The following is a 22,931-nucleotide window of genomic DNA, read 5'->3' as shown; positions in this document are numbered from 1 at the left end:
AAAAAAAAAAAAAAAGCAACAGCAACAATGACTCCGGTTAGTAATGTCAGTCATGACCACCTGCCTGCGTTTGCGTTTCCCAAAGTAAGGTAAGCATGGTGGCCAAGGCCCAATTGCAATAGTCATAATACGTAATCGAGATGAGCTTTAGCTGCCCATTGCGAGCCCGACGCCGTACGCAGCGCTCATGTTTGTAAGGGTTTACGTGGGCGGTTGCCGTCTAACTATGTAAGTGAACACTTGCGACTTCCTTCCTGCACCTCACCGGGGAAGGAAGGATAGCGTCGACAGGGGAAGGAACAGGGATAGGTAAGGAGAGAAAAAAAGACAAGGAAGGAAGAAAAAAAAATACATGGAGCTGTAGCGACCGGGAAGAATGTGGAGTGAGTCAAGCAAACAATGGATGGGGTCAGGGCCGATTAGCAATGACGATACCTCCTTTTTTTTTTTTTTTTTTTTTTTTTTTTTCCTTCACGTCCCCTCTCCTTCCTGCTTCTCTTTCTCTCGCTGTTTTTCTGATTCGTAGGAGCAGGTGCGAGCAGGCATGAGTAAGAAAAGAGTGATCCGATAGCCGGAGCTGGTTTATGACTCTTTCTTTGGTGAGGGCAAGCCTATACGACGGCTAGAAATAGCAAGACTTTCGTCAGGTGGTACAGGATTGGCTTTGTACTTTTTTTTTTATTACTATCTACCGCCATCAATTCCGGCTGTCATCAATCACAAACCGATACTATTATTGAATCAACTTTTGATCAGATTCGGAACCAATATACACGCCAGCCACGGTTCATTACTCCACTTCTCGCCTCCTGGGCTTGGATTGGGAACTACGGGCTGGCTGTTTTGTTTGTATTGGGCTGACATACGGATAATCTGATTTCGTGTCTGCTCACTGCACGCCCATCGCCTTATCCGACGTGTGCCTGACGGACTTTCGCCTCCATTCCACGGTCTGATTACTTACGCCATCTCCACCGGACCAGTCTGCGAATCCGATCCCTTCCCCTTTCCCAGGTAGGCAGGCCCCTTTTTCAATGGTGGATTGTGCCCGCCACGTTGCATCTCGTGCTGGTTTCTGTCCAACCTTCCCAGCCCTCCAGGCTCCCCCGACGCCTTGTCAGCCTGTCTATTTCGGCATCTCGTCAGTCCCCCGTTTTGCTCGCTAATGACGAAACAACGCATCGTCTACGCAATTGTGAGCTGAGGAAACGGGCCGCTCACTGATATCCAACCTTGCAATATCTCAATCTATCTATGGGCTGAACATACAGCTAATGACCTGGTTTGCTAGTGTGAATCACCTTCCCGTCCACGGATACTAGGCTTCGAACTAAAAGTCGGCACCGGGTACACCGTTCCGGGCTCATCACTACACTACACTAACTTTACTGTCACTCTGTCACCTCACCGACGCCTCCATTCTCTCTGTCCTTGGCCCACCCCCTAGGCCAGTTCAACATACCCTCGTGGCTGTACTCCGCTCTCTTCCGTCGTAGCCAAACTACCCCAAAAAAAAGTTCTCAAGGGGGGAGAAAAGTAACCATTCGTCTCCAAATTCACCCAAAATTGGGCACCGAAAAACGACCGTCATCAAGAAAAACGAAAAAAAGAAATTGCCAATTCCTTGAATCGGGTCTGGCTTCCGTCTTTTCCCACCCTCCACACCTTTCAGGGATCCGACACCCCCGTCCGAGACCACTTTAGACCGCCCCCCCGTCGGTCAGGACCCTCGTCGCCCCCGTTGTTCCACCCCTTGTCTCCCGACTCCACGCCGCACACCTTACACCAAGCTCTGCATTTGCACCCACGCTGTACATCCGACCTCCCGTCGCACACCACCTGCGCTTGTTGTGCCTGGGTTCTGGGCTCCGGTCCCGTGTTCCCCAATACGACGGGGTTCATTGCATCCATCCTCCTGGGGAGTCTTGGAAGCACATCACACAATTCACTGTTCGATTCGAAATCGAAGCTTGAGCGTTTGGGAGCACACCCACACGCCCTCAAACCCCTGGCTCTCCCGCCATCCCATCTTGCGTGCGCCTCCCCCATCCCAATCCCATCCCATTTACTTTCCCAATCCTCAACCCTCGCCCGCTCGTTTCCCCGTCTATTACCTGGTATCCCGTACCAAGGGCTCGTGGTCCTGCCCCAAAGTACCTGGTACCTCGTCAACTCTGCCGGTGGCGCCCCTCGCTGTTAGCCCTCCTTCATGAAACTGCATTGAAACCCCCTTCTCCCTCTCATTCTCAGATCCTTCATTCACATGGGTCTAAGTCGAGGTACCTGGCTGGGCAAGCCTCCATCTAGAACCGGACCAGTTCACAAGGTTTTAAACCGACTTTTCCTCGTCGGTGGTCCAGTTGCAGGGAACACGACGCCTTCCTCCTCTGTTGGTCCATCCGATGCGACTCTTGCTACTCCACGCTCTCACCATACTCTAAATTACTCTCCTGCGCCTTGCCCGAAGCTGGCGAGCTCCTCTTCCGCATCTGCGCCTGCACCTGCTTCTTCTCCGAGTCTTCCTCCTCGTTTACCTCTGCTGCCTCGACGGACACCCACGTCTCCTCGTTCCGGCTGGTCCCATTACCACACTATCCATACTCCTCTGCTTCGCCGCAGAGCTCAAACTACTACTAATTGCCTCGTCCCGTCGCCCACTTCCGCCTCCTCTTTCTTCTCCGCACCACTCCCTCCGACACATGCGCCGGTAATGTCAATGGCGTCGTATCCTTTCAGCTCTTCAAGCTCATCAGACATCTCTACGCCTCGGTCCGCCTCGCCTTCGCCATCGTCCGTCGCCTCTGCCCGCTCTTCCCGCTCTTCTATATCTAACAAGCGCATGTCCATGTCTAGTCGCAGAATGACTGACTTCAACCCAATGTCTTCCACTGACATCAACGCTATCGAGGAGAAGATGAGAATGGCCTCTCTTGACCAGCACCGTGGTTACGCCCAGAACACTTTTGGCGAAGTCCAGCAATACCGCAACACTGAACCCATCCCCAAGTCCCAAGCCACTGGCTACCAGGTTCTCAAGGAGCCTTTGTGGAACAAAGGTGAGTTGACAATTGCACGATTCAAACACAACTTTTTTTTCCTACCCTAGGGCAAACCACTTGCCTCCCCCCTCCACTTACACACCGTCATGCACTGGAGCTTCAACGTGCCACTCACTGCACACGCACTGAACCTTCTGCTGCGCCCACGCACCTGCACCGCATTGGCTTTCCCCAACATGCCGTATCCCTTCAGTCTTCACCGTTCTATATAGCCTCCCTTCTTTTACATTTTCCACTTTCTGGCCCCCTCTTCTTCTTCCTGCTCTCCGCCTTCCCACCTCAATCTCTCCCCCGCATGGCTTCCTCACTTACAGGACGCTCTTGTCGTCTTCCCTTGTCCTCCCTCCAACACGTCCAACCTCGCCGCCCACTACCCAACCCATTGATATCATCATCACCTCTTCACACTTCCTCCAAGCTAACCGCCATGGTCGAATCAGGCCTTGCCTTCACTCCCGAGGAGCGCATCAACAAGAACCTCACTGGTCTCATCCCCCACACCATGGAGAGCCTTCAGACGCAATGCCAGCGGGCGATGAAGATGATCAACACTCGCCAGACCCCCGTTGACAAGTACCTGTACCTGTCTTCGCTCAAGGCCCAGAACTTTGATCTCTTCTACCGCTTGCTCATGGACAACATCCGCGAGCTCATGCCTCTGGTTTACACCCCCACCATTGGCGATGTCTGCCTGCAATACTCCACCCTCTACACCCGCCCTGAGGCTTTGTACATTTCCATCAAGCAGCGCAAGTCCATCCGCACCATGCTCCGCAACTGGCCCTACCCCAACCCCGAGATTTGCGTCGTCACCGACGGCTCGCGTATCTTGGGTCTGGGCGACTTGGGCGTCAACGGTGTTGGCATTTCTGTAAGTTGAAGCCGCCTACCGTTCACGTAGCAGTCAGCTAACAAGCGCAGATTGGCAAGTTGGCTCTGTACACTGGTGCTGCTGGTATCCACCCCGAGAACACCCTGCCCATTGTCCTTGACACTGGTACCAACAACGAGACCAACTTGAAGGACCCCTTCTACCTCGGAATCCGCTCTAAGCGTGTGTCCGTTGCCGAGCAGCAGGCTTTCATGGACGAGTTCATGGAGGCTGTCGCTGAGGTCTACCCCAACATGACCGTCCAGTTCGAGGATTTCGAGTCCGAGAAGGCCTTCAACTACCTCGACCGCTACCGCAACAAGTACCGCTGCTTCAACGACGATATCCAGGGAACTGGTGCCGTCGTCCTGGCCGGCTACATCAATGCTGTCGAGCTCTCTGGCGTCCCCATTGAGGAGCAGCGCCTGGTCTTCATGGGCGCTGGCTCTGCCGGTGTCGGTGTGGCCAAGCAGCTTGTTGAGTACTACACCAAGCGCGGCCTCAGCGAGCAGGCTGCCAAGGACAAGTTCTGGCTGGTCGACACCAAGGGCCTTGTTACCAAGGACCGTGGTGACAAGCTCGCCGAGCACAAGAAGTACTTCGCCCGCACCGACAACAACGGCCACCAGTTCCGCACCTTGGAGGAGGTCATTGAGTACGTCAAGCCCAGCGCTCTGGTCGGTCTCACTGCCACCTTCGGTGTCTTCACCGAGTCTGTCGTCCGTGCTCTCAAGGCTTCCGTCGACGCTGGTGGTCTTGGCCGCCGCCCCGTCCTCTTCCCCCTCAGCAACCCCCTCACCAAGGCCGAGTGCACCTTCGAGCAGGCCATCCAGTGGACCGACGGCACCGTCCTCTTCGCCTCCGGTTCCCCCTTCTCCTCCCTCACTGTCAAGAGCAGCGAGGGCCAGTCCATCACCTACCACCCCAACCAGGGCAACAACGTCTACGTCTTCCCTGGTCTCGGCCTCGGTGCCATCCTCGCCAAGGCCTCCAAGATCACCGACGACATGGTCTACACCTCGGCCGCTGCCCTTGCCGGTGCTCTCAACGCCGATGAGATCCACAGCGGTCTCATCTACCCCCGCATTGAGCGTGTGCGCGACGCCAGCTTGATCGTCGCTCGGGAGGTCATGAAGTCTGCCCGCAGAGCCGGCGTCTCCGCGCTTCCCGAGGCCCAGTGGGTTGAGTGGGAGGAGTGGGGTGACGTCGCCCTCAACAACTGGATCAAGGAGCGTGTTTACGACCCCGTCAGCTTCTCCGAGAGAAGCCGCATCTAAACCGAAACTCAGACTGCTACTTGGCGGACACCGCGTGCGATGGACGAATTGAGTTGAATTTACGGATTAAAACGGCTAGGAAAGGATACCTGAGACGTTTCTCAGAGAATTGGGTTTTATTTCGGCGTTGGGGTAGGCATTTGGGGCCCTTTTTTCACTGTCCCCCAAATTGAGCGAAAGGGAACAACTTTTGATCGTCACTAAAGAAAGGACGACAACACGCTTCTTTTTACATGTACGCCCCCAGATTTCCTATGCGAATGCCACCAGATATTGAGCGCGTGGTAGCTTAGGATTTCTATTACCGGCATTTTTAGTTGAACTCCACTAGAGGGAGAATATGGAGGGCTGAACAAGTCTTTTGCGTTAATAAGTTCCTCAAGAGTCTCGGACGACTGGTTGGAAACGCGACATAGAGAAATAGATATTGGTACCTCCACTATGAATCTTGCATCGTGACTGGAACAATTGTGATATCAGTCAGAAATGAGTTTCAATTTGCTACACCACAACTATTTCGAACGTGCCTCGGCTCTGGGGCTTCCTTGATGAAGAAAAGAAGACCTCGGCCACCTCCAAAGCATCTCCAACCTCTGGACGGAGGGGACGTCCAAATCCCCAAAAAGCCCCTCCCCGCATCCCAAAAAAGAACCCCACCCCTAGCAACGAGCAAACCCCAAATGGCTTGGCCATGCCCCAATAATTTTCAGGCCCAAAGCTCCAGGAGCTCCTCCCGGTCTCCAACTTGACAACGCCGCCTGGACTGTGTTGGGGAAACACACAGAACCTGTTGGGAGGGGTTGATGGGGTTGCGTTCAAGGGTCGCGTTCAAGCTCAGAAGGAACTAGACCTGACAAGGTAGTTGAGCATGTGTGCGCCTGTGTTTTGGCCCAGGGACGGTTTTGAGTCAGGTGTAAAGCCTCCTGACCAAGGCAGAGAGTAATGAAGATCATAATTGGGGGGGGGAAGGGGGGAACGGAGCGCGTCGTCCCAACCCCGAGACAAGAGACGAGCAAAAGCCGGGAGAGGCGCATGCGCTAGAGAACGGCGGAAAGGTCAGAGACGTAAAAAAGAAAGAAAAAAAAAAGTCCAAGATAGAGCTGAACATAAAAAAACTAAAACGCCAACGTTTTCTTGTCGGTACACCTACTACTGCATTAAGAGACATACATACACATACGTACGTGCAGATGGGCGTGAACCGACTGGACTGCACAAACAAAGTCTATACCCAAGCTTTGCGGGCGTATGTTTACTATCGTGTGGTCGCTGAGCCGGTTATCCCTTCATTGCAAATTCATCCAACGGCATAGGTCAACAATGTTAGTTTGTGCATAAGATAATGCTTCTAGACACCCTCGGCCCCCCATCCCATGTCCCATTGAGCTCCCCCCTCCCCCGGGCGAGGATTAGGTTGTCGTTCGGTACCTCGGTAAACAGGCGGAGCAACAACGGCATTCTTGAACTACATGCATGCATGCATAGTAGTAGTAGTAGTAGTAGTAGTAGTAGTAGTACAACATACACTTCATTCATTCTTTCGTCGGGATTAGCAGCTACGCAGGAGAAACACAAAAAAATAAAAAATAAAACAAAAGTGAAAAAGTAGTAGGTACACACGTCACACTCCCATCAGAAACGGACGTTCGGACAAACAAAAACCAACATCGGATACCCTGAACAACGAAACATGTCGTCGTCGGAGAGTCTAGTTCCTCCTTTTCCCCCGCCCCAAAGGAAAAAAAAGCCAACAACAAAAAACAACAACAACAACAACAACAGAAGATCGGATGAGAAACAGTGCTTTGGTAAAGTTACAAACAAACCAGCCGTTCGGCGCCGGCTCGGGATTTCATCCACGGACACCCCACCCGACCATCGGATCGGGTTCGGTCCAACGCCCCCCCCCCCCCCCCCCCCCCCCCCCCCCCCTTTCTTATGTTTCCCATTTTTACATCTTTAAACTTGTGAAAATCGGCCAAACTAGCAGTTTGCCGTCCGGGGGAGACGCTACGTGGAGTGCAGTGCATGAACAGGGGAGGGGGGGGGGGCAAAGAGACCGAGGAGTGTGGATTGTGCGGGTGATACATCACTTTCCGTAGGGCAGAGGGGATGGGAGGGGGTATTCAGCTGCAGCTCATCATGCCCGTTTTCCTCCGCACACCACATATTTGGGAGCCTGGGGAAAGTAGGGGGTGGATTTGTGAGGGCGTCTTCTTGTAGGAGGGGAGGGGTGGGCAGACGAGGACCAGGGGGGGAGAAGGGGGGAGGGGAGTCAAGGGGGGCCAACACTCTTCCGCTGCCAGCCAACAACCTCCTTGCCTTCTGAAATGTGATCCTCCCACGGCAGCACGGCACACGGGTTCCGGTCGGTCACCGTATACGGAGCTGACAACCATGACCGCCGACAGTTACAGATGTCGGTGTCGGTATAAGTAGATAGACGGACGGGGCTCGGCAGTAGACGGAGTTGTGGCCTGACCACCAACCTCATCCACCTCGTCAGGCCACAACTCCATCTACTGTAGCGCCTGCCCGCCTCTGTCATCGGAGGTTCGAAGGGCCGTATATCATCCGCGCCGCCAACGGACCTCGGCGGCCCTTTGTGACAGCTGTATATAGTGCCCCCATCACACCCGTTGCCAGCATCTACATCACGCGCTTATGTTGGTATACTTTAATAAGGTAAGACTTGATTTGATTTTGATATTTCAACTGTCTAGCTCTCTCAATGTTGAGAACATGTAAAGAAAGAAAAAAAAGGGGGTATTTGGTACGACGATGAACAAAGCAAGGAAACGCCTTGCTTGTGAAAAGGGGGGAAAATGATGATGACGGGTGAGGGAAAGATGACAAAGAGACTAGGCCATGCCCGTGTGGTGAAGCTCAAAGCTTCCGTATTGTGTAATGAAAATGCTCCGTCGTGGTACGATTCGCCTCGTGAGGATGAACGGCACGCTCCCAAACTCCCTGCCCTTCATGCATTAAGCATCTTTGTCCTAGTCCTTCCGTTCCATCGCGTAAAACGATCATGTCGACTGCTTCCCATAGTGATGATGCCACCCCCGTCAGAAAATCTGACCTGCCCATATACGCCTTACACGCTGTTTTTTGCGCCGCTTCACAAATATGAAGGTTGAACTCAGCCTTTCCGGAAAATCCGTTTCGTTCCTCCCACCTTTCCCATATCGCCAAATTCAGACGTCTTCCGCATCTCGCCGCTAGCAAGACGCACCTTTTCCTTGACACTCTCTACCCAAGCACGGTTTTCCTCGCTCATCTCAACTCTGCGGCCTGTAGGTCCTGCAAGGCCAAGGAATGAACTGTCTTCTTCGGCCCAGGCATGCGAACTGGACCGCGACCTGTTGGAATCTTCCGAAGACGGCGTGTACTTGTCGGGGATCGGCGGCACCGCCGGCGTCTGCGGCAGGTACATGGGCGCAGATGTGCTAGAGAGATCCGCCGCGCCGAAAGATTTCCTAGCCTTTCGTACACTGAGCGGCGTCATTGGGGACATGTCCATCGCTGACGCCGGGCGGCTTGGAGGGCTTGAGTTTATGCCGCGGCTGGTAGATGGTCGAGGGACGTCCTGGACCTCGACCTTGGCCTTCTCTCCCCTGGTCGAACGGCGGCCATGGTGGGCAGCATACTCTTTCAGGTACTCGCCAAGATCAGCCCAGCCTCCACCAACACGGACCATGACGCGCTCTCCGTTCTCACCGACGCAGCGGATGAAGAGCTTAATGGGCGCTTCACCGGTTGAGCGGGAGAGGTGGTAGACCTTGATTTCCTGCCTGCTCTGGGAGCGCCTCGGCCTCGGGTTCTTCGCATAGGCGGGAGCAAGTGTCAAATACGGCGTCGGAGCTCGCGACGAGGTCCTCGAAGTCATGGAAAGACTGGAAGCAGATCTTCGCATGGCTTCCGTGGACGGCTTCCTCAGTCGCTTGGCGGGCAGATCTGGCGGTGGAGGGTTCAGGTTGACCTTCGGGGGAGCCGATGCCAACTTGATATTTGCCGGAATAGAATCGAGAATGTCGCTGATTTGCTGCCGGAGCTTGTCATCCGACCTAGAATTTGACGAGTCTCCTGGCGTTCCCACGCTGGTAAAGGAGTTTTCAAAATCATCCTCCATGAAAGAGGATTCCAGAGGGAGAGCTGGGAGAAGGCCGTCGCCTTGAGGACCAACCATCGGGCTGGCGCTATCTTCCCGGTAACTGGGTCGGAACGGGGGTGAGCTAGGGGGGCTAACGCTCCTGTATCGATCGGTGCCAGCTTTTTGACGAGAGGTCTCAGTGAGCTTATGGCGCGGGAGAGGTGGGGAGGCAGAAGTTTCAGGCATATCGCTCGTGGCATCTGCCAGCAGACTGGTGTGTCCGTGGATGACAGTCGATGACTCGGAAGCATTGCTGTCTCGCCGCCGGGGACGAATCAAAGGCGGCAGCTCCAGTTCCTCTTCGCTTCCAGGCGTATCTGGCAGAATCTCGACAGCCTCATCTACTGGCGACTGAGAGTCAGTAGCAGCGTTGCCTTCGAAGACTGCCCTAGCTGTCGATACAGTTCCCTCTTTGATCTTATATTCCTGGGCTCCAGAAATGCCGTTCTTTTTTGTGCTTTCTTCATTGCGTACCTCGCCTAGTGGAGTGCGCCTAGCCTTAGTTGCTTCGGCGAAGCCATCCAGGCCAGTCTTCGCAGGCTGCACTTTCTTCTGGGCTTGGACTTGAGAGGGCGAGGCTTCCAGGTTTCCTTCACCATCTGACCCTTCAGATTGCTCGGGGGTAGCATCGGCATGGAAAATGATGGAACTGGTTTCGCTCTTGTTTGTCAAGGCTTCATCTTCCTCAGGGGGGTCGATCTTGATCGGAACAGGCAGAGTAACAGTCTTGGAATCGTCTTCCACAACTGGAAGTGCAACTGGAGCGCTTGCGTGTTCTTCCGAGGCAGGTAGAAGCGGTTCCTTTCGGCGCGTGGCCTTCGCCCATTCTCCTTCGCGGATCTTACGTTCGCCGACGGCAACCCAATCTGCGTAACTACGCTCGATAGTCTCCATTCGATCAAGCCAATCGTCAGGCAGGGTGTCTTGCAGGCCCTCCAAGCTATCTAGCATGTAATCGAGGCTTCGTCCGGTTTTCGTGATTTGCTTCTCCAACACTGCCTTGACAACCGTATAAGCCTGCTTCAGCCGCGACAGATCGTCATCTTCAGTGCCATCAGCTGCTGGTGGGGTGTTTGCTGGTGATAAAAACACATTCCAAGCCGACTCGAGAGCAAATTCCGCCTCGGCGATGCCGGCTAGTAATGCAGGAATACGGCGGAGGACAGACAACCGAATGTGCCATACTTTTAGCAGCCGACAGAGCTTGGAAAGATTCGGCAGTGCCTGGATGATGATTGCCGTGAGAAGAGCTGTCAGGTCATCCATACGATTGTATGAAAGCATTGTTGCGACGGAGCGGGTGTCTGATACAGGAGTTCCTGGTCTGGAAAGTGGGATAATATGGCTGTGCATGACGTGGTTTTTGATGTCCTCGATGTGCAACTCGTCCATATCGTGAGAAATGCCGTCCACTCTGTCCTCGTAGCGGTTGACATCTTCAGCAGGTAAGCTACCTATATATTCAGACTCGCCCGTGGCTGTGTTCTCCTCTTCTACGTCAGAAAACCTCCTCCTTTTGGGATCTGGCATTTCGAATCCTGCAGGGCCACTGGTATCTGGCCATGGCCAGTCGGATAGCTCTTCGAGCCATTCGTATATCTTCCGGCTGGCCACGGCAGCTCGCATGGCAAATTCTTGTTCGCTGACAGTGCAATTGTCGAGACATTGCTTAAGTTCGGCGCTGGGTGACTGAAGCATTTCGACTGCGGTCATTGGGGTTAGGCGGTTCAACAAATCGTCATTAGTACGTATTCGGTTGGGCGAGTGGTCGTCGGGGAGGCGGTACTGGCGCCTCGGCGGCCGCAGCTGCTGGCCCGGGCCGGGCGTGGTGGGCGGCGGAGGGTCGGTCATGTTAGTGATTGCTGTATGTTGGTTGTTGAACTGGCTATTGCAAAGTCGAGAGAGCGGGCATGGCTCGCTTCTATGAGCCTGAGAAGAAGAGGGCTTCGATGGGTATGGCCATGTCGTGGATCATCGGGCGATGTCTTTAGGCCGGTGGTCGTAATCGAGGTTGCCAAAAAGGCCCTGCCCCCTACGTCGCTCTCTCCCTCTCTTTATATTCTCTTCAACACTTGGTTTTCGGGTGAGACGATACCCGGTTTGGTGGAAGGCAGGCTGTCGCAAACGAGCTCGGTTGGTTGGAGGACCAGTTATTCTTCGTTCGGGCAGTGGCGCTGTGTTGCAAATCGCAGCTGCGTCAGTGGTTTGGCGTATGTGTACAAGAAATGGCGGCGCGGCGCGGCTTCCGGCGGTGCAAGGGAGCGCAAGCAGGGTTTAGCTGGATGGCTGTTGCTGAAGAATAAGAAACGGTAGGAGGGATAAGAATAATCCAGTTGATAGGATGGTTTGTATAGATAATGTAGGGGTTAGGTGGTAGGTAGTAAAAGGATTGTTGGGCAAGGAAAGAAAGAGAGAGTGTGAGAAGTGACGATGAAAGAATGAAGCCAGATGGGGATGTTTGGCATCAATGAAGGAGGATAATGCAGCGCGACACGAGACGTGTATTGGGGGAGGAAAAAGGAAGGGGATAAAAAAAAGAGGCAGGTAAAAGGAGATCGGAGTTTCGCGTTCTAGAAAGAGAGAGGAGATTTATTAATTGGATTTAATGGAATATTGGGTGCAAGTATCCGTACGGGGACGGGGGTTAGGAATGGGCTGGCTGGGCTGGTGAAGTCAGGTACCCGAGACCAGGAATGGGCCATGGGTGGGTTCACTGGGACAGATGTGGTGTGGGTGAACCTGGATTTGATCGGTTCGTGTGGAGATGTTCTGAATTAACAGGCCTCCAAGGCTCCAACCCCCCCGTCATGCGAAAAAGCGCTTGCGACAGCCAGTGCCGCCGGGGCAGCCGTGGGATTCCAACACATTTATTTGCTGGTTGTCCTTTCTGTGGACGGAAACAACTCATCAAACCCAGCGCAGCACCAACTTTGGCTAAGAATACCACCACGGCGGCGACTATCGAATTCGGCTGCAGAAATGCGGATCCCAGAGAGAGAGAGAGAGAGAGAGAGAGAGAGTTGCTCTTCATGCCAGCGTTCTCCGCAGCTAGCAGGCCTGTCGTTGACGTGTCTTCAACATGGCTGGCATCCGCACTGGTCATTTTAGGCGCAGTTTAGGGACAGCCGGACTGCGGTGGGTTGTTCCTAGCCACCCTCAAGTGCCATGATGCTGGCCGCATTCACGTTAACCTACAGAATCCATGGGGCGATGATGCCATGGGGCGCTGCGGCCGTCGCGGTCATCATGCTGGGAATGCTGATATTGCAATGGGTGACCCTGTCTGAGCTTGATGCAGCCCGTCTGCCGGTCGCTCACAGCCTGGGCCAGCAGGAGACCAATGCCTAGGAATCCTGGACCTCAGTCAACTGGTAAGCATTTTTTTATGAGGAGGCTTTTTGTGCTCCCCTTTTCTCAGGTGATGCACAATATGGGTGCACCTTGTCACCATTCTCTGCCCAGCCTCAACTTATCCACAAAGCATGTCTACACACTACGTAGGTGGTATTAGTACGCACCTGGATACGGATAGCAGCACATTTTATCACCTGGTTCTACCTGAAAAAGCGGATATTAAAGCTCTTTCAAACGCCCTCTCCCTGTACGCGTCAAGGCACGCGTCCCCCTCCAAACATGGGATGGGATGGGATGAGATGAGATGACAGGCTGCACGACATTCGACGCTCGGATGCACAGAGTTTCCTTATCTTACCTACCTGTCACCTTTTCAAGCTTGCGGTTGTTTGACAGATAACATCGGCCAATACCAAGGTGACAAACAACAAACGTCAGACAGAAACATAGAGCTCCGGATAGCTCCCAAGAAGCGATGCCACTAGCGGCCTTGAGCTGGCCCAAGAGCTCAGACTTTTTTTTTCTTTCTGTTTTAGCTCAGCAAGACAGCAAGACAGGTCACAGTCAGAGCGTGGCGCCAATCAGCCAACCAATCCTCTCCCGTTTCCATCGCTTCCGGCGATCCTCATCCACCCCCCACTGCGGCGACCTTAGTCTGTTCTACTATTGTGCACCCAGCAAGGAGCTTGGGAGCTTAATATCATTGGACGTTGACCTAGCTCAAGCCTTTCCAGACATTTGCATCCATGCTTGGAGGTTGGTTTTGTCTAAGGCTTGTGTCACAAACTTACGAATGCATCACCTAGTTACTACTAGCTGTCTCGTTGCATATTTTCAGCCACCCAACCGCGCACAAAATTCACCAGCAACGGGTTTTCTTCGTTTGCTCATTTCCTCAGATTACCCGAAAAATATGTTCCCCCCCGCCCTTATTAAACATCCCTCGTCGGAGCCGTTGGCTGGCCTGGAAACGCGCTCGGGTTCCATTTCGCCTGACAGCTCCCCTTGTCCGCCGCTACAGATTCGGCTACCTTACCCCCTGGTGCTCTTAGATTGAACACGAGGGGCTGGCAAGGGCCCACCGGCAAGCTCCAGTCTCGGCTTCTAAAAAAGATACACCTCCCGCCAGGGGTTGGACCGCATCGTGGAGACGAGAGCTTGTCTCCTTCATATCGTCACTACAGTTACAGGCACTGGGCTGGGGTGCCACTGTCTCACATCAAGATCCATAAAGCCCCCATGCGTCTTTGATCTTGTCGGAACAAGCATTCCGGTGGTTGAAGCTAATCGCTGTCTCTTAGGCATCGCTTGCTGAACTGAATATCTATCGACATCGCGCATGAATGCTGTGAAGTGCTACATCGTTCTACAGCTTGGATGGGAGGAACTTCCACTTTCCCTTTCCTGGATATGCGAACCCAAGCTCCCTGAGAGACGTCGCAACACCTCCCTGCTTTTCAAACTCTTGCTTGCTCTGGTAGTAGATGCTCCTCTCCCAGAATTGCTCGTCATGCCAGTACGGAGGCTCTTTGCCTTTCTTCGTCGACTCCAAGGCCCAATCGTGGAGAGAGTTGAGGAAGCGTCCGTCGTCTCCATCATCTACGAGGACGTGAATGTTCTTGTCCCCACGTCTCTTAAACAGAGCGAGCTCCCATTTCTCTTGTTCTTCAACTGGCGGAAGGGACAGGCCGTTTGACCAGACCACCCCCAGAACGGCTGCCTGCGTCTCTGCCAATGGCCACGGAACAGTTTTTACCAGCAGACCGGCGAAGGCCAGTGTTGGGTGCTTGATGAGGAAGAGGTGCTGGTACAGACCCCTAACGCCTTTACCAGTCGTCAATAGATTTGGTCTCAGGATGTCTGGGAGGAAGGGGAAGCTGAAGAAGAACCCAGTGCAGTAGATGACGGTGGAGACATTCTCCTCTATCTTGCCGTCACTAAAGCGGACGGCCTTTTTCTCTGGCAAATACTCTTCTATCGCAGGTACTTCGACTACCCCAATATGATCCACCTTGTCTGGTGGAGTCGGATGATGGACCGATAGAAACACCTTGTCCGCTAGCGGGCTGATCTGACGGGCAATATCAAGGCCCGACGGTCCGTTACCGACGACAATGACTTTTTGGCCGGCGAACGGTGCTGGTACCCGATAGTTTTTGGAGTGCAGAATAGCATTGGGATGAGCCTCGTGGTAAGCCTTGATCCCCTTGACGTCCGGAATATAGGGAACGTCGTAGTGCCCATTGGCTATGACCACGGCGTCGTACGTGTCGCTGAAAGCCCGGCCGGTGACGGTGCAAGTTGCTTTCAAATCCCACTTGTCTCTGCCGTTCTCCTGTCGGAGGTCCAGCGCCTTGACTTGATGAGAGAACTTGATAAGATGACGAACTTGGTTGGCGTATTTCACGAGATAATTGTAAATAGATTGCCTAGAGGGAAATACCCACGCATCTTCCGGGAAAGGCGTGTCCTTGTATAGCATGGTTGTCTTGACGGTGTTGGCGTGCAGTGTCCCATACATCGGGGTGGGGAACACGGGAGGCTCATCGGGATTGGGCCGGATCGGAGGGTCCTGCGGGCAGAAAGGGTCGGTCTGGGGCACATGGAGAGAATTTGTCGGGTGCTCGCTGTAGTTCCAGACGCCGCCTACTTCGGCCTGCTGCTCAAAGACGACAATAGACTCAAAAGCCCCTTGCGCCTCGAGATACCGGGCGGCGGCGAGACCGGTTGGTCCAGCGCCGATGACGGCGATCTTCTTCACGTCAAACGGAACTGCGCTCATGGTTGGCGGCTCGCAAGAAAGGCGCATAGACGAGTGCACTGGCCTTAAAACCTTGTCTTACAATGCGGCGTCTTTTTTCTCTTCCAACGGTCAAAGGCGCATTTAAAAGCAATGCGACAACATCCCACGCCCCACGAGGTCGTAGTGCGTTATATCAGCGGAAAATCACCTAATCGGTTGGATTCGGACAGAGTGGTGGACACCGGCGGGTAGAACGGAGATTCCTCGTCTTTAATCACATCCGGGTTGCAAAACATGCCATATACATTTCGATTGGATGCTGAGGACACACACACTTATTTCCATACATCTTTGCAACGCATACCTATTCTGGTCCGGACAGAAGAGCAGAAGTCAAAATCTCGACCCGTGGACAAGGTCCATCCAGGATGATCACGTGACATGGAGGGGCATCGGGCGCAAACCGGCGCAGCTAAGGCGTGTTGATCTTATCGATAAGCAGCACCACGTTTTAGCCTTCTACCCTCACTTACACCGCCTTCCATTTCCATTACGCGCTTGCCAGTGGGTCCTGACGCAAGTGCAGGCGCAAACGCAGCTCACCACCTGGAGCTTCCCTTGTTCCACATTCTTTCCCGAAAGGTTCCACGAAGTGATGCTGGACTACGGAATCGACCATTGTGGCCAGCACCACTTCCCTTTTTTCTGATCCCAAAAAAAAAACTTCAGACCTCAGGTCGCGATTGCGAAACTTTTTTCTGATGCTTAGATACCAATTTCCCCTACCTTCACCGAAGCTCGATTCCTACCTCGCGCCATACCTTCGATCCCGGCGAAATTCATGACGCGATGTCTGGGGACCAGCCATCTGCGCAGCTTGAAGCTGCCGAGAGCATTCCCATCGCACAATTAAACCCCGAAGTACAGGAACTCAAGTCACGCGTTGTTCGAGGCGTTGTCACAATTACATGGCCCTACAGCATCATAAACAAGACAGTCGCTTTCCTTCTTGCGGAGCCCGACTTCCGATTGCGCCGCGCCAAAGGACAGGTGCGTGTAGAGTTTAGTGGCTCCAGCGCCAAAGCCGTCAGAGATGCTGCCCTAGGAAGCGGTGATGAGATTGTACTCAGTTTGGACGGAGTCGAATTAGCCGCCAATGACTCCAAGACGCGCGTGCCTGGCACGAGCCTTGAATGGCAACTGAAGTTTACGGAGAGGATACTGCTACAGGTATGTCGCGACCGTCCGCGCAACCCTCTACGCCTGGCTGACTTCCCTCTGAAAGGCCAAGATTAGCGATTCGGAAGAAGTGAAGCGCATAGATATCGACCATCCCACAGTTTCCGAGTCGGAGCCCGTGCCGGAACAGCTACCAGAGTCCGTTCTCGATTCCTTCAACGAACCTGCCAAGAGTCCAGAGCCTTTCGCAACGCCTGTAAAAAGCGCTTCCTCAAAGAGACCTGCCGATCAGAGTCTGGGGTTGGATGAATATGCTTCGCCTGCGTTTCTTAAGCGCGCCAGGGTATCCTACGGGTCGTTATTTGAAGGCAGCCTGAACATTTTTGACGAAGATGTTTCAGTCAAGACAAGAGCGAAGAAGCGAGCAAAGACTGGTAGATACAGCGGGGTCTGGAGATATGCTAGTCGTTCCCCAAGTCCTGAACCGCAGATTCGCGAGGATGAGGAGATCGACGACGCCTCAATGGCAGATGAGCAACCTGCGACAGCTACACCATCCCGGCCGAAGATGGTTGATGAAGCAAGTCAGACGGTGGAGCTGGATACTAGTCCACCAAGAGATGTGCAGGTTGCAGCAGAGGCCCGGCATAATCCCGCACAAGGCTGGCACACGCCCTCGAAGTCATCCATGATCGACTCAGGAGTTCAATCGGACTTGCCCGGTGTGACACACACGCCAAAACTTGATGTGACATCAAATTTGAATCGTGTTGAGCAGCCCATGCCTATGCCGATATTCACCTCCGCTCATGAGCATTATCCACCAGCCTTTGATCAGCCGCCTCTCGGCCCAGTTTTTGACCATGACATCCACCAAACAGGAATGGAGCCGCAGTATCATGCGGATGGTTCCTTTCATGAGCACTCGGAGGCATACCCCGAAGCAGGGCTCGAGCATGGTGTTGAAGCCCATGGACAATATCCTGCGTCTTTCCTTGAGTCACCGCACTTCGAACATCACACCGTTGCCCCATCCCAGCCTATCCATGAGTCGATGCCGGCTTATCAAGACCATGATTCGCAAGGGCATATAGTCGAGTCTGGGCACCATGCCACATTTATCGACCAGATTGCTGAACCGCAGCAAGTCCCGTGGGGCCATGCATCGACACAACCAAGCAGATCGTCTGTAATGGCTGGAGAGGGAGCCCCTCCTGACTACAACTCGGCGCCTGCTGGTAGGGAAGGAGAGTTCCCGATGAAAGAGCAGCCCGGAACACAAGCCGTACCAACTGATCATTGGGCCGAGGATCGCGAACGTCGGACCAGAGACCATCATGAAGACCCCGAGGGCCAGCAAGCGGCGATGAGAGTTGAAGAGGATCAGGTCTCAGAAGACCATGATGGCCCTGAAGAGGAGTACACATCCAGAACGTATGCCGAGAGACATTTTGAACCAAAGGAAGAGAAAGAAGAAGAAGAAGAAGAAGAAGAGGGGGAGGAAGAGGAAGCCGCAGCCTCAGCAATTGACCAAGCCAGTAGCGAGAGCAGTGAGAGCAGTAGTGAGGATAGCGATGCGGACGCCGAGCCCGAAGAGGATGATGCCGGTGGAGACTATGACATTACCAATTACCGCAATCTTAGCAACATTCAAGACGACGATGATGGCTCAGATCTGGAGTCTGACTATGGCGAAGAAGACGAGGAAGAGATGCTTGATCCAGACGTCCAAGGCAACGAGGACGATGAGCTTGACGAAGACGCAGAGAATTATGGCGAGTACGACGAGTACGAAGAGGAGGAAGACTACGACGAGGCCGAGGACCAGGAGAATCAGCCTCCTGCAGTATCAAGTGGCGCCCCCCAGGTCATAAGCTTACTATCAGATTCGGAAGATGAAGAGGATGAGGTACCGCCCCCTGTGCCCGAAGTGCCAACACGCCGTGTGCCACAATACGACGGGTCTGCCGACGAGATGGATGAGGATGACCTCGAAGACGAGGAGGATAGTGACAAGGAAAATGCTCTCGACAATAAGGATCAGCAGGTCTCATCGCCTGTAATACATGAGGAAGAGAGTGGAGACGACGAATCAGACGATGCTACAGACCACGGCACGCCAACTCCGAAGCCTCGGGAGAACATCAGCATACCGAACTCCACTAGGAGCGTACATACGTCTTCCCCTAAGGACACGGTCGGTTTCTCTGCAGATATGACCACGACTACAATTGGTGACGACCTAGAAACCATGAGTCCTGTCCGGCTACCACACGTAATTCAGCCTTCGAACGACGATAGCTCTCGGCCCGCCTCCCGCGACGATTCCGAGATGCTGGAGGCAGAACTTCAGCAAGAGCTAGAACAAGAGATAGCAGCCGACGACGTTCATGAAGACCAGAAAACACCAGATCGCCAAGATATTGAGGCAGCGCCGACCTCCGCAGCAACGGAAGCAACGAATGCCCCCGAGGCTGATAGCCAAGAAGCCATGGACACGGCAGAGTCCGATGTCAAGGTGGAAATCGATGTTAGAACGGAAGAGGTCAGAACTGCACCCCAAGAAACGAGTGCCGCAGAGGTAGACCCGGAACCTGCTGAAGGGTTCGTTGCTGAGCCGATGGACGTTAACATGGCCGACACAGACGAAAACCCAGTTGACGAGGCCGCCGGGGAACAACATGAAGAGTCCGAGATGGACACCGCAGAGGCTCCAGAGCCTGTGCTAGAAGATATGGATGAAGAACAGCTCATTCAAAGCCAACTTGCGGACGAAACTATGGCGGAGGAAGAGCACACGCTTATCGTCGAGACCTCCGAGACTGTGGAATATCGAGAGAATTCACCAACCGAGTCAAATGGACCTGAGTACAAGAATGCTTCGCCAAATATAGAAACTATGGAATCATTAAAGGTCGAAGTCAAGTCATCTGCAATTGATTCTCTGGCTACTCCGGCGCAGGATGGGAAAGGCATGCTTCCGCGCGAACCAGTAGACGCCATGGACGTGGATGAGCCTGACGCCAAGCAGGTCGAGGTGGCCTCGCCGCCTCCAACGCAAATGCAATCTCAGTCTTTTGAAGAAGTCAGGCTGGTCGAGACGCATGTTTCCCAAGTCGCTGAGGAACCTGGTACTGAGGACAATACGCGGCTTACACACCTTCCAACCCCGGCCGAGACCCAGGTTACGGAATCTTTCATGTCCTACTCCGCAGTTGAGACACAGGTCACGGAGGAAGTAAGCACCGGTGTGGCTCCTTCAGTACCGGCCGAATCTAGTCCTAAAAAAGAGACACCATCTGCCACTGGGGAAAAGCTGGAGAACCCTGGCAATCCGACTTCGCCTATCAACGACGAGTCATCTCAAATCCGAGACTCCTCGGCGCAACCGTCCGAAGCGCAGTCGTCTCTTATCGCCGAGGAGGTCGCGGAGGAAACTAACGCCGCACAATCAACTCCGAGGCGAGCACGCGGACACCGAAGAAACAAGTCAGATAGCAAGGATGTGGATCCTAGCGTCAAACTGGCCCGTGCATCAATCGCATCTCGACGTTCGACGCGACTATCAGACCGGACCACCCCTGACAGCACGCGAGTTACCACCCGTGCAAGGTCACATAGTCTCGCACTTAAGAGCGATTCGCCAGATGAAGACGAAGATGCAGGTGTGCAGCTAGCCAGGGCCGCAATTAAGTCGCCTTCACGAGGCACCAGAGAAGCCGACGAGGGAGACGTAGCAGCAGCAGCAGCAGCAACAGCACCAGCACCAGCACCAGCAGGAGATGCGACAGCTTCGCTGAAGGCGCAACTCGCCAAGTCGCTTCGCAATGCGCCAGACTGCATATCGCTAAAGGTGCTCCGTAATCACCCGGGCAGAGCAGTGGACGTTATCGCGATTGCGACAACTGAGCCACCCGAAGCTAAGCGTGCAAAGGGTGGACCGCGGGGTATCATGCTGGCGTTCAATATCACGGATCACTCGATTGCGCCCACGCAGACGGTACCGGTGCAGATCTTCCGACCACACAAGGCGGCGCTGCCTGTCGTACACCCGGGAGACGCGATCCTCCTCCGGCAGTTCACCATCACTTCTATCACGGGCAGGGGGTTCGGCCTCCGAGCCAACGACGGCTCGAGCTGGGCCGTCTTTGAGCGGGACAGCGAGGACGACCTGCCGCAGATCCGCGGACCGCCGGTGGAGCTGACGGAGGGGGAGACGTCACATGCGGCTCTGCTGAAGCAGTGGTACACTGGGCTGGATGCGAAGGCGCTGGCGAAGCTGGACAAGGCTAACGAGGCGGCGCCTGCTGTGGAAGCTGGGAAGGAAGACACCAAATGAGGGGTGAGTTACTGTAGGAGGGGAAAAGGGAAGGGGAGGGGTAAAGGGGTGTGTGGTCTGTCTGTTTGTTTACATGAACCCCCCAATGACTTTACATGTTTATTGATATGGATGCATATTGATATGGTATCAACCCAAACGGAAATGTCACGATAGGTTTCAAATCACAGTTCGAAAACAGTTGATTGGCTGATGGCGGGCGCAAAGAGCGGGCGGGTGTTCATGCGTAGATAGCCAGAAATAATGATACCAGCAGGGAAAGGGGAAGGGGAAAAAAAAAAAAAAAAAGAAAAAAAAAGGGTTTGCGCCGCAGAACGGTTGAGCTAGTGTACGTCTCGGGAGCCAAGCATAGGAGATCGTGGAGTTTCCCCATGGAGAAGGGCCAAAAAAAAAAAACAATAAAAAAAAAAGAACTGACAGCGGGCAATCGAACAGAAAGAGGCCACCCACTCAAGTGAGGAGAAAGAGAGAGGGGCCACATCCCCGCCTTGTTGGTGTTCGCGCGCGTTGGATAACATAGTACGGAGTATACAGGTTTTTTCTGGATCGCATCGTCGACATTGTCCAGATACAGACGAACACACTCACACACGCCCCCCCCCCCCCCCCCCCCCCCTTGTCCAAAGGACCCAGCCATTGGTGATGCAGGCGTTTTGTTGATTGTAAGCAGAGAGCGGAGTCTACCCGGCAGGAAACAGTAACAATCAACGGGACAACCCAGTTATCTTTTTTTTGGCGTGGTCATTAGGGCCCCCCTCCTCCTCCTTCCCTTCAGCCCCCCCCGCCCTGCTTTCCCCTGACGGATATGCATGGGTAAAGATTTGCCTTGGTTTGTGAGGAGGAGCCGTGGAGTCTCGCCTGGGGGTTGCATTTCACACTACACTAGCGTAGTCGTTGTCTGTTTTGGTAGAGTGGACAACTGGGAAAAAAAAGAGGGAGGTGGATTTCACTGTGGAGGCTGCAAGCAAGGGCGAATTCGGACATGAGAATCGGGGCAGGTCGGCGGGCCCACCCATCGCGGGCGGCCCTGTGGAGTCTTCAATGTCTCTTTTCGGGACGGACTCCACATCGGCTGGCTTCGTCACTATTGGACTGGGTGCGCCTTTCCACGCTTTCCCTCCACTTGTGTGGGGGGTGGCCCAGCTATGGAAAGTGGGGAAGCCTTGCCTTTTGTTATTTTCCCCTTCCTTTCTACTGCCAGCGTGCGTGTCCCCTCGTGTCCAAGTGCCAGCTTCCACTGGCGCAGCTTTAGCGAGCATGGAGGGTGAGGAGTTTTGAGAGGGCAGCGGAGCCCAGATTTTAGTGCCGAATGGTCTCATTCGTGATATTGTCCGCTGGCAAGCTTTGCATGTAGTCGCGAAGGGAAGCTGCAAATGGAGATCTGCGCAAGTGCCGTGGCGATCGGACGGTAACGAAACTCCAACTCACAATGAATCCAATGATAGTTTTGCAGTTTTGGCCTGGCGCGCATGAGCTTTGTGAGGTCATGGATGACTTTGAGTCGGCAGAACTACCCTTTTTCGAGAGCGGTGAGTGAGGCTTAAAAAGAAGTGCCCTAAAGGTTTCGGTGGCGTGGGTGGATGTTGTGGGCGGTCGGCATGGCCTGCCCGGCTGGGACGGAGAGCGACTATCTACTAAGTAGAAGATTGGGAACGGCATTCGTCATACCAAGACAGACGCACGTACGGCTGTTTGGGTCGGAGCAAAGGGAGTGCGTTTCGTCGGGTGGTGTGGGTTGGCCGGGGCTCGGCTTCTGGGTCCCAGACTTGCAAGCTGAGCAACGTAAATTAAGACGTGCGACAAAATAATTAATGAATTGAAATAGGATACGACAAGGTGAGTGGGCGCCCTGAATCATCGTGGGGGCTACAAGCGACGCTGATCTTGTTCTGATGGTGACGGATGGTTTGGGTTTATTCTTTTGGGTTTGACGTTGATGCGTTACACCTGTTGGTC

At 53.9% G+C, this 22,931-nt stretch overlaps 4 protein-coding genes across 4 annotated transcripts; 2 read left to right on the top strand and 2 right to left on the bottom strand.

The window, feature by feature from the left end:
* Window positions 1–2,263: 2,263 nt before the first annotated feature.
* On the top strand, window positions 2,264–5,207 carry CTRU02_201596 (malic enzyme; the record flags this gene model as incomplete). Its single annotated transcript, XM_070203886.1, has 3 exons — window positions 2,264–3,056; window positions 3,500–3,930; window positions 3,981–5,207. The coding sequence occupies 3 exons, from the start codon at window positions 2,264–2,266 to the stop codon at window positions 5,205–5,207; spliced, it is 2,451 nt and encodes an 816-aa protein (XP_070062468.1).
* A 3,142-nt stretch (window positions 5,208–8,349) lies between these two features.
* CTRU02_201595 (gas2 domain protein) lies at window positions 8,350–11,211 on the bottom strand (the record flags this gene model as incomplete). Its single annotated transcript, XM_036729062.1, has 1 exon — window positions 8,350–11,211. The coding sequence occupies one exon, from the start codon at window positions 11,209–11,211 to the stop codon at window positions 8,350–8,352; it is 2,862 nt and encodes a 953-aa protein (XP_036579213.1).
* Window positions 11,212–14,080: 2,869 nt separating this feature from the next.
* CTRU02_201594 (thiol-specific monooxygenase) lies at window positions 14,081–15,523 on the bottom strand (the record flags this gene model as incomplete). The annotated part of the gene is made up of 1 exon (XM_036729061.1): window positions 14,081–15,523. The coding sequence occupies one exon, from the start codon at window positions 15,521–15,523 to the stop codon at window positions 14,081–14,083; it is 1,443 nt and encodes a 480-aa protein (XP_036579212.1).
* A 783-nt stretch (window positions 15,524–16,306) lies between these two features.
* CTRU02_201593 (uncharacterized protein) lies at window positions 16,307–20,975 on the top strand (the record flags this gene model as incomplete). Its single annotated transcript, XM_036729060.1, has 2 exons — window positions 16,307–16,687; window positions 16,743–20,975. 2 exons carry the CDS (start codon window positions 16,307–16,309, stop codon window positions 20,973–20,975), a joined length of 4,614 nt encoding a protein of 1,537 aa, XP_036579211.1.
* Window positions 20,976–22,931: the final 1,956 nt, after the last annotated feature.

This window comes from Colletotrichum truncatum, assembly GCF_014235925.2.
Source record: "Colletotrichum truncatum strain CMES1059 chromosome Unknown Contig_0001, whole genome shotgun sequence".
Lineage (NCBI taxonomy): Eukaryota > Fungi > Ascomycota > Sordariomycetes > Glomerellales > Glomerellaceae > Colletotrichum > Colletotrichum truncatum.
This window is presented reverse-complemented; position numbering and strand designations above follow the sequence as displayed.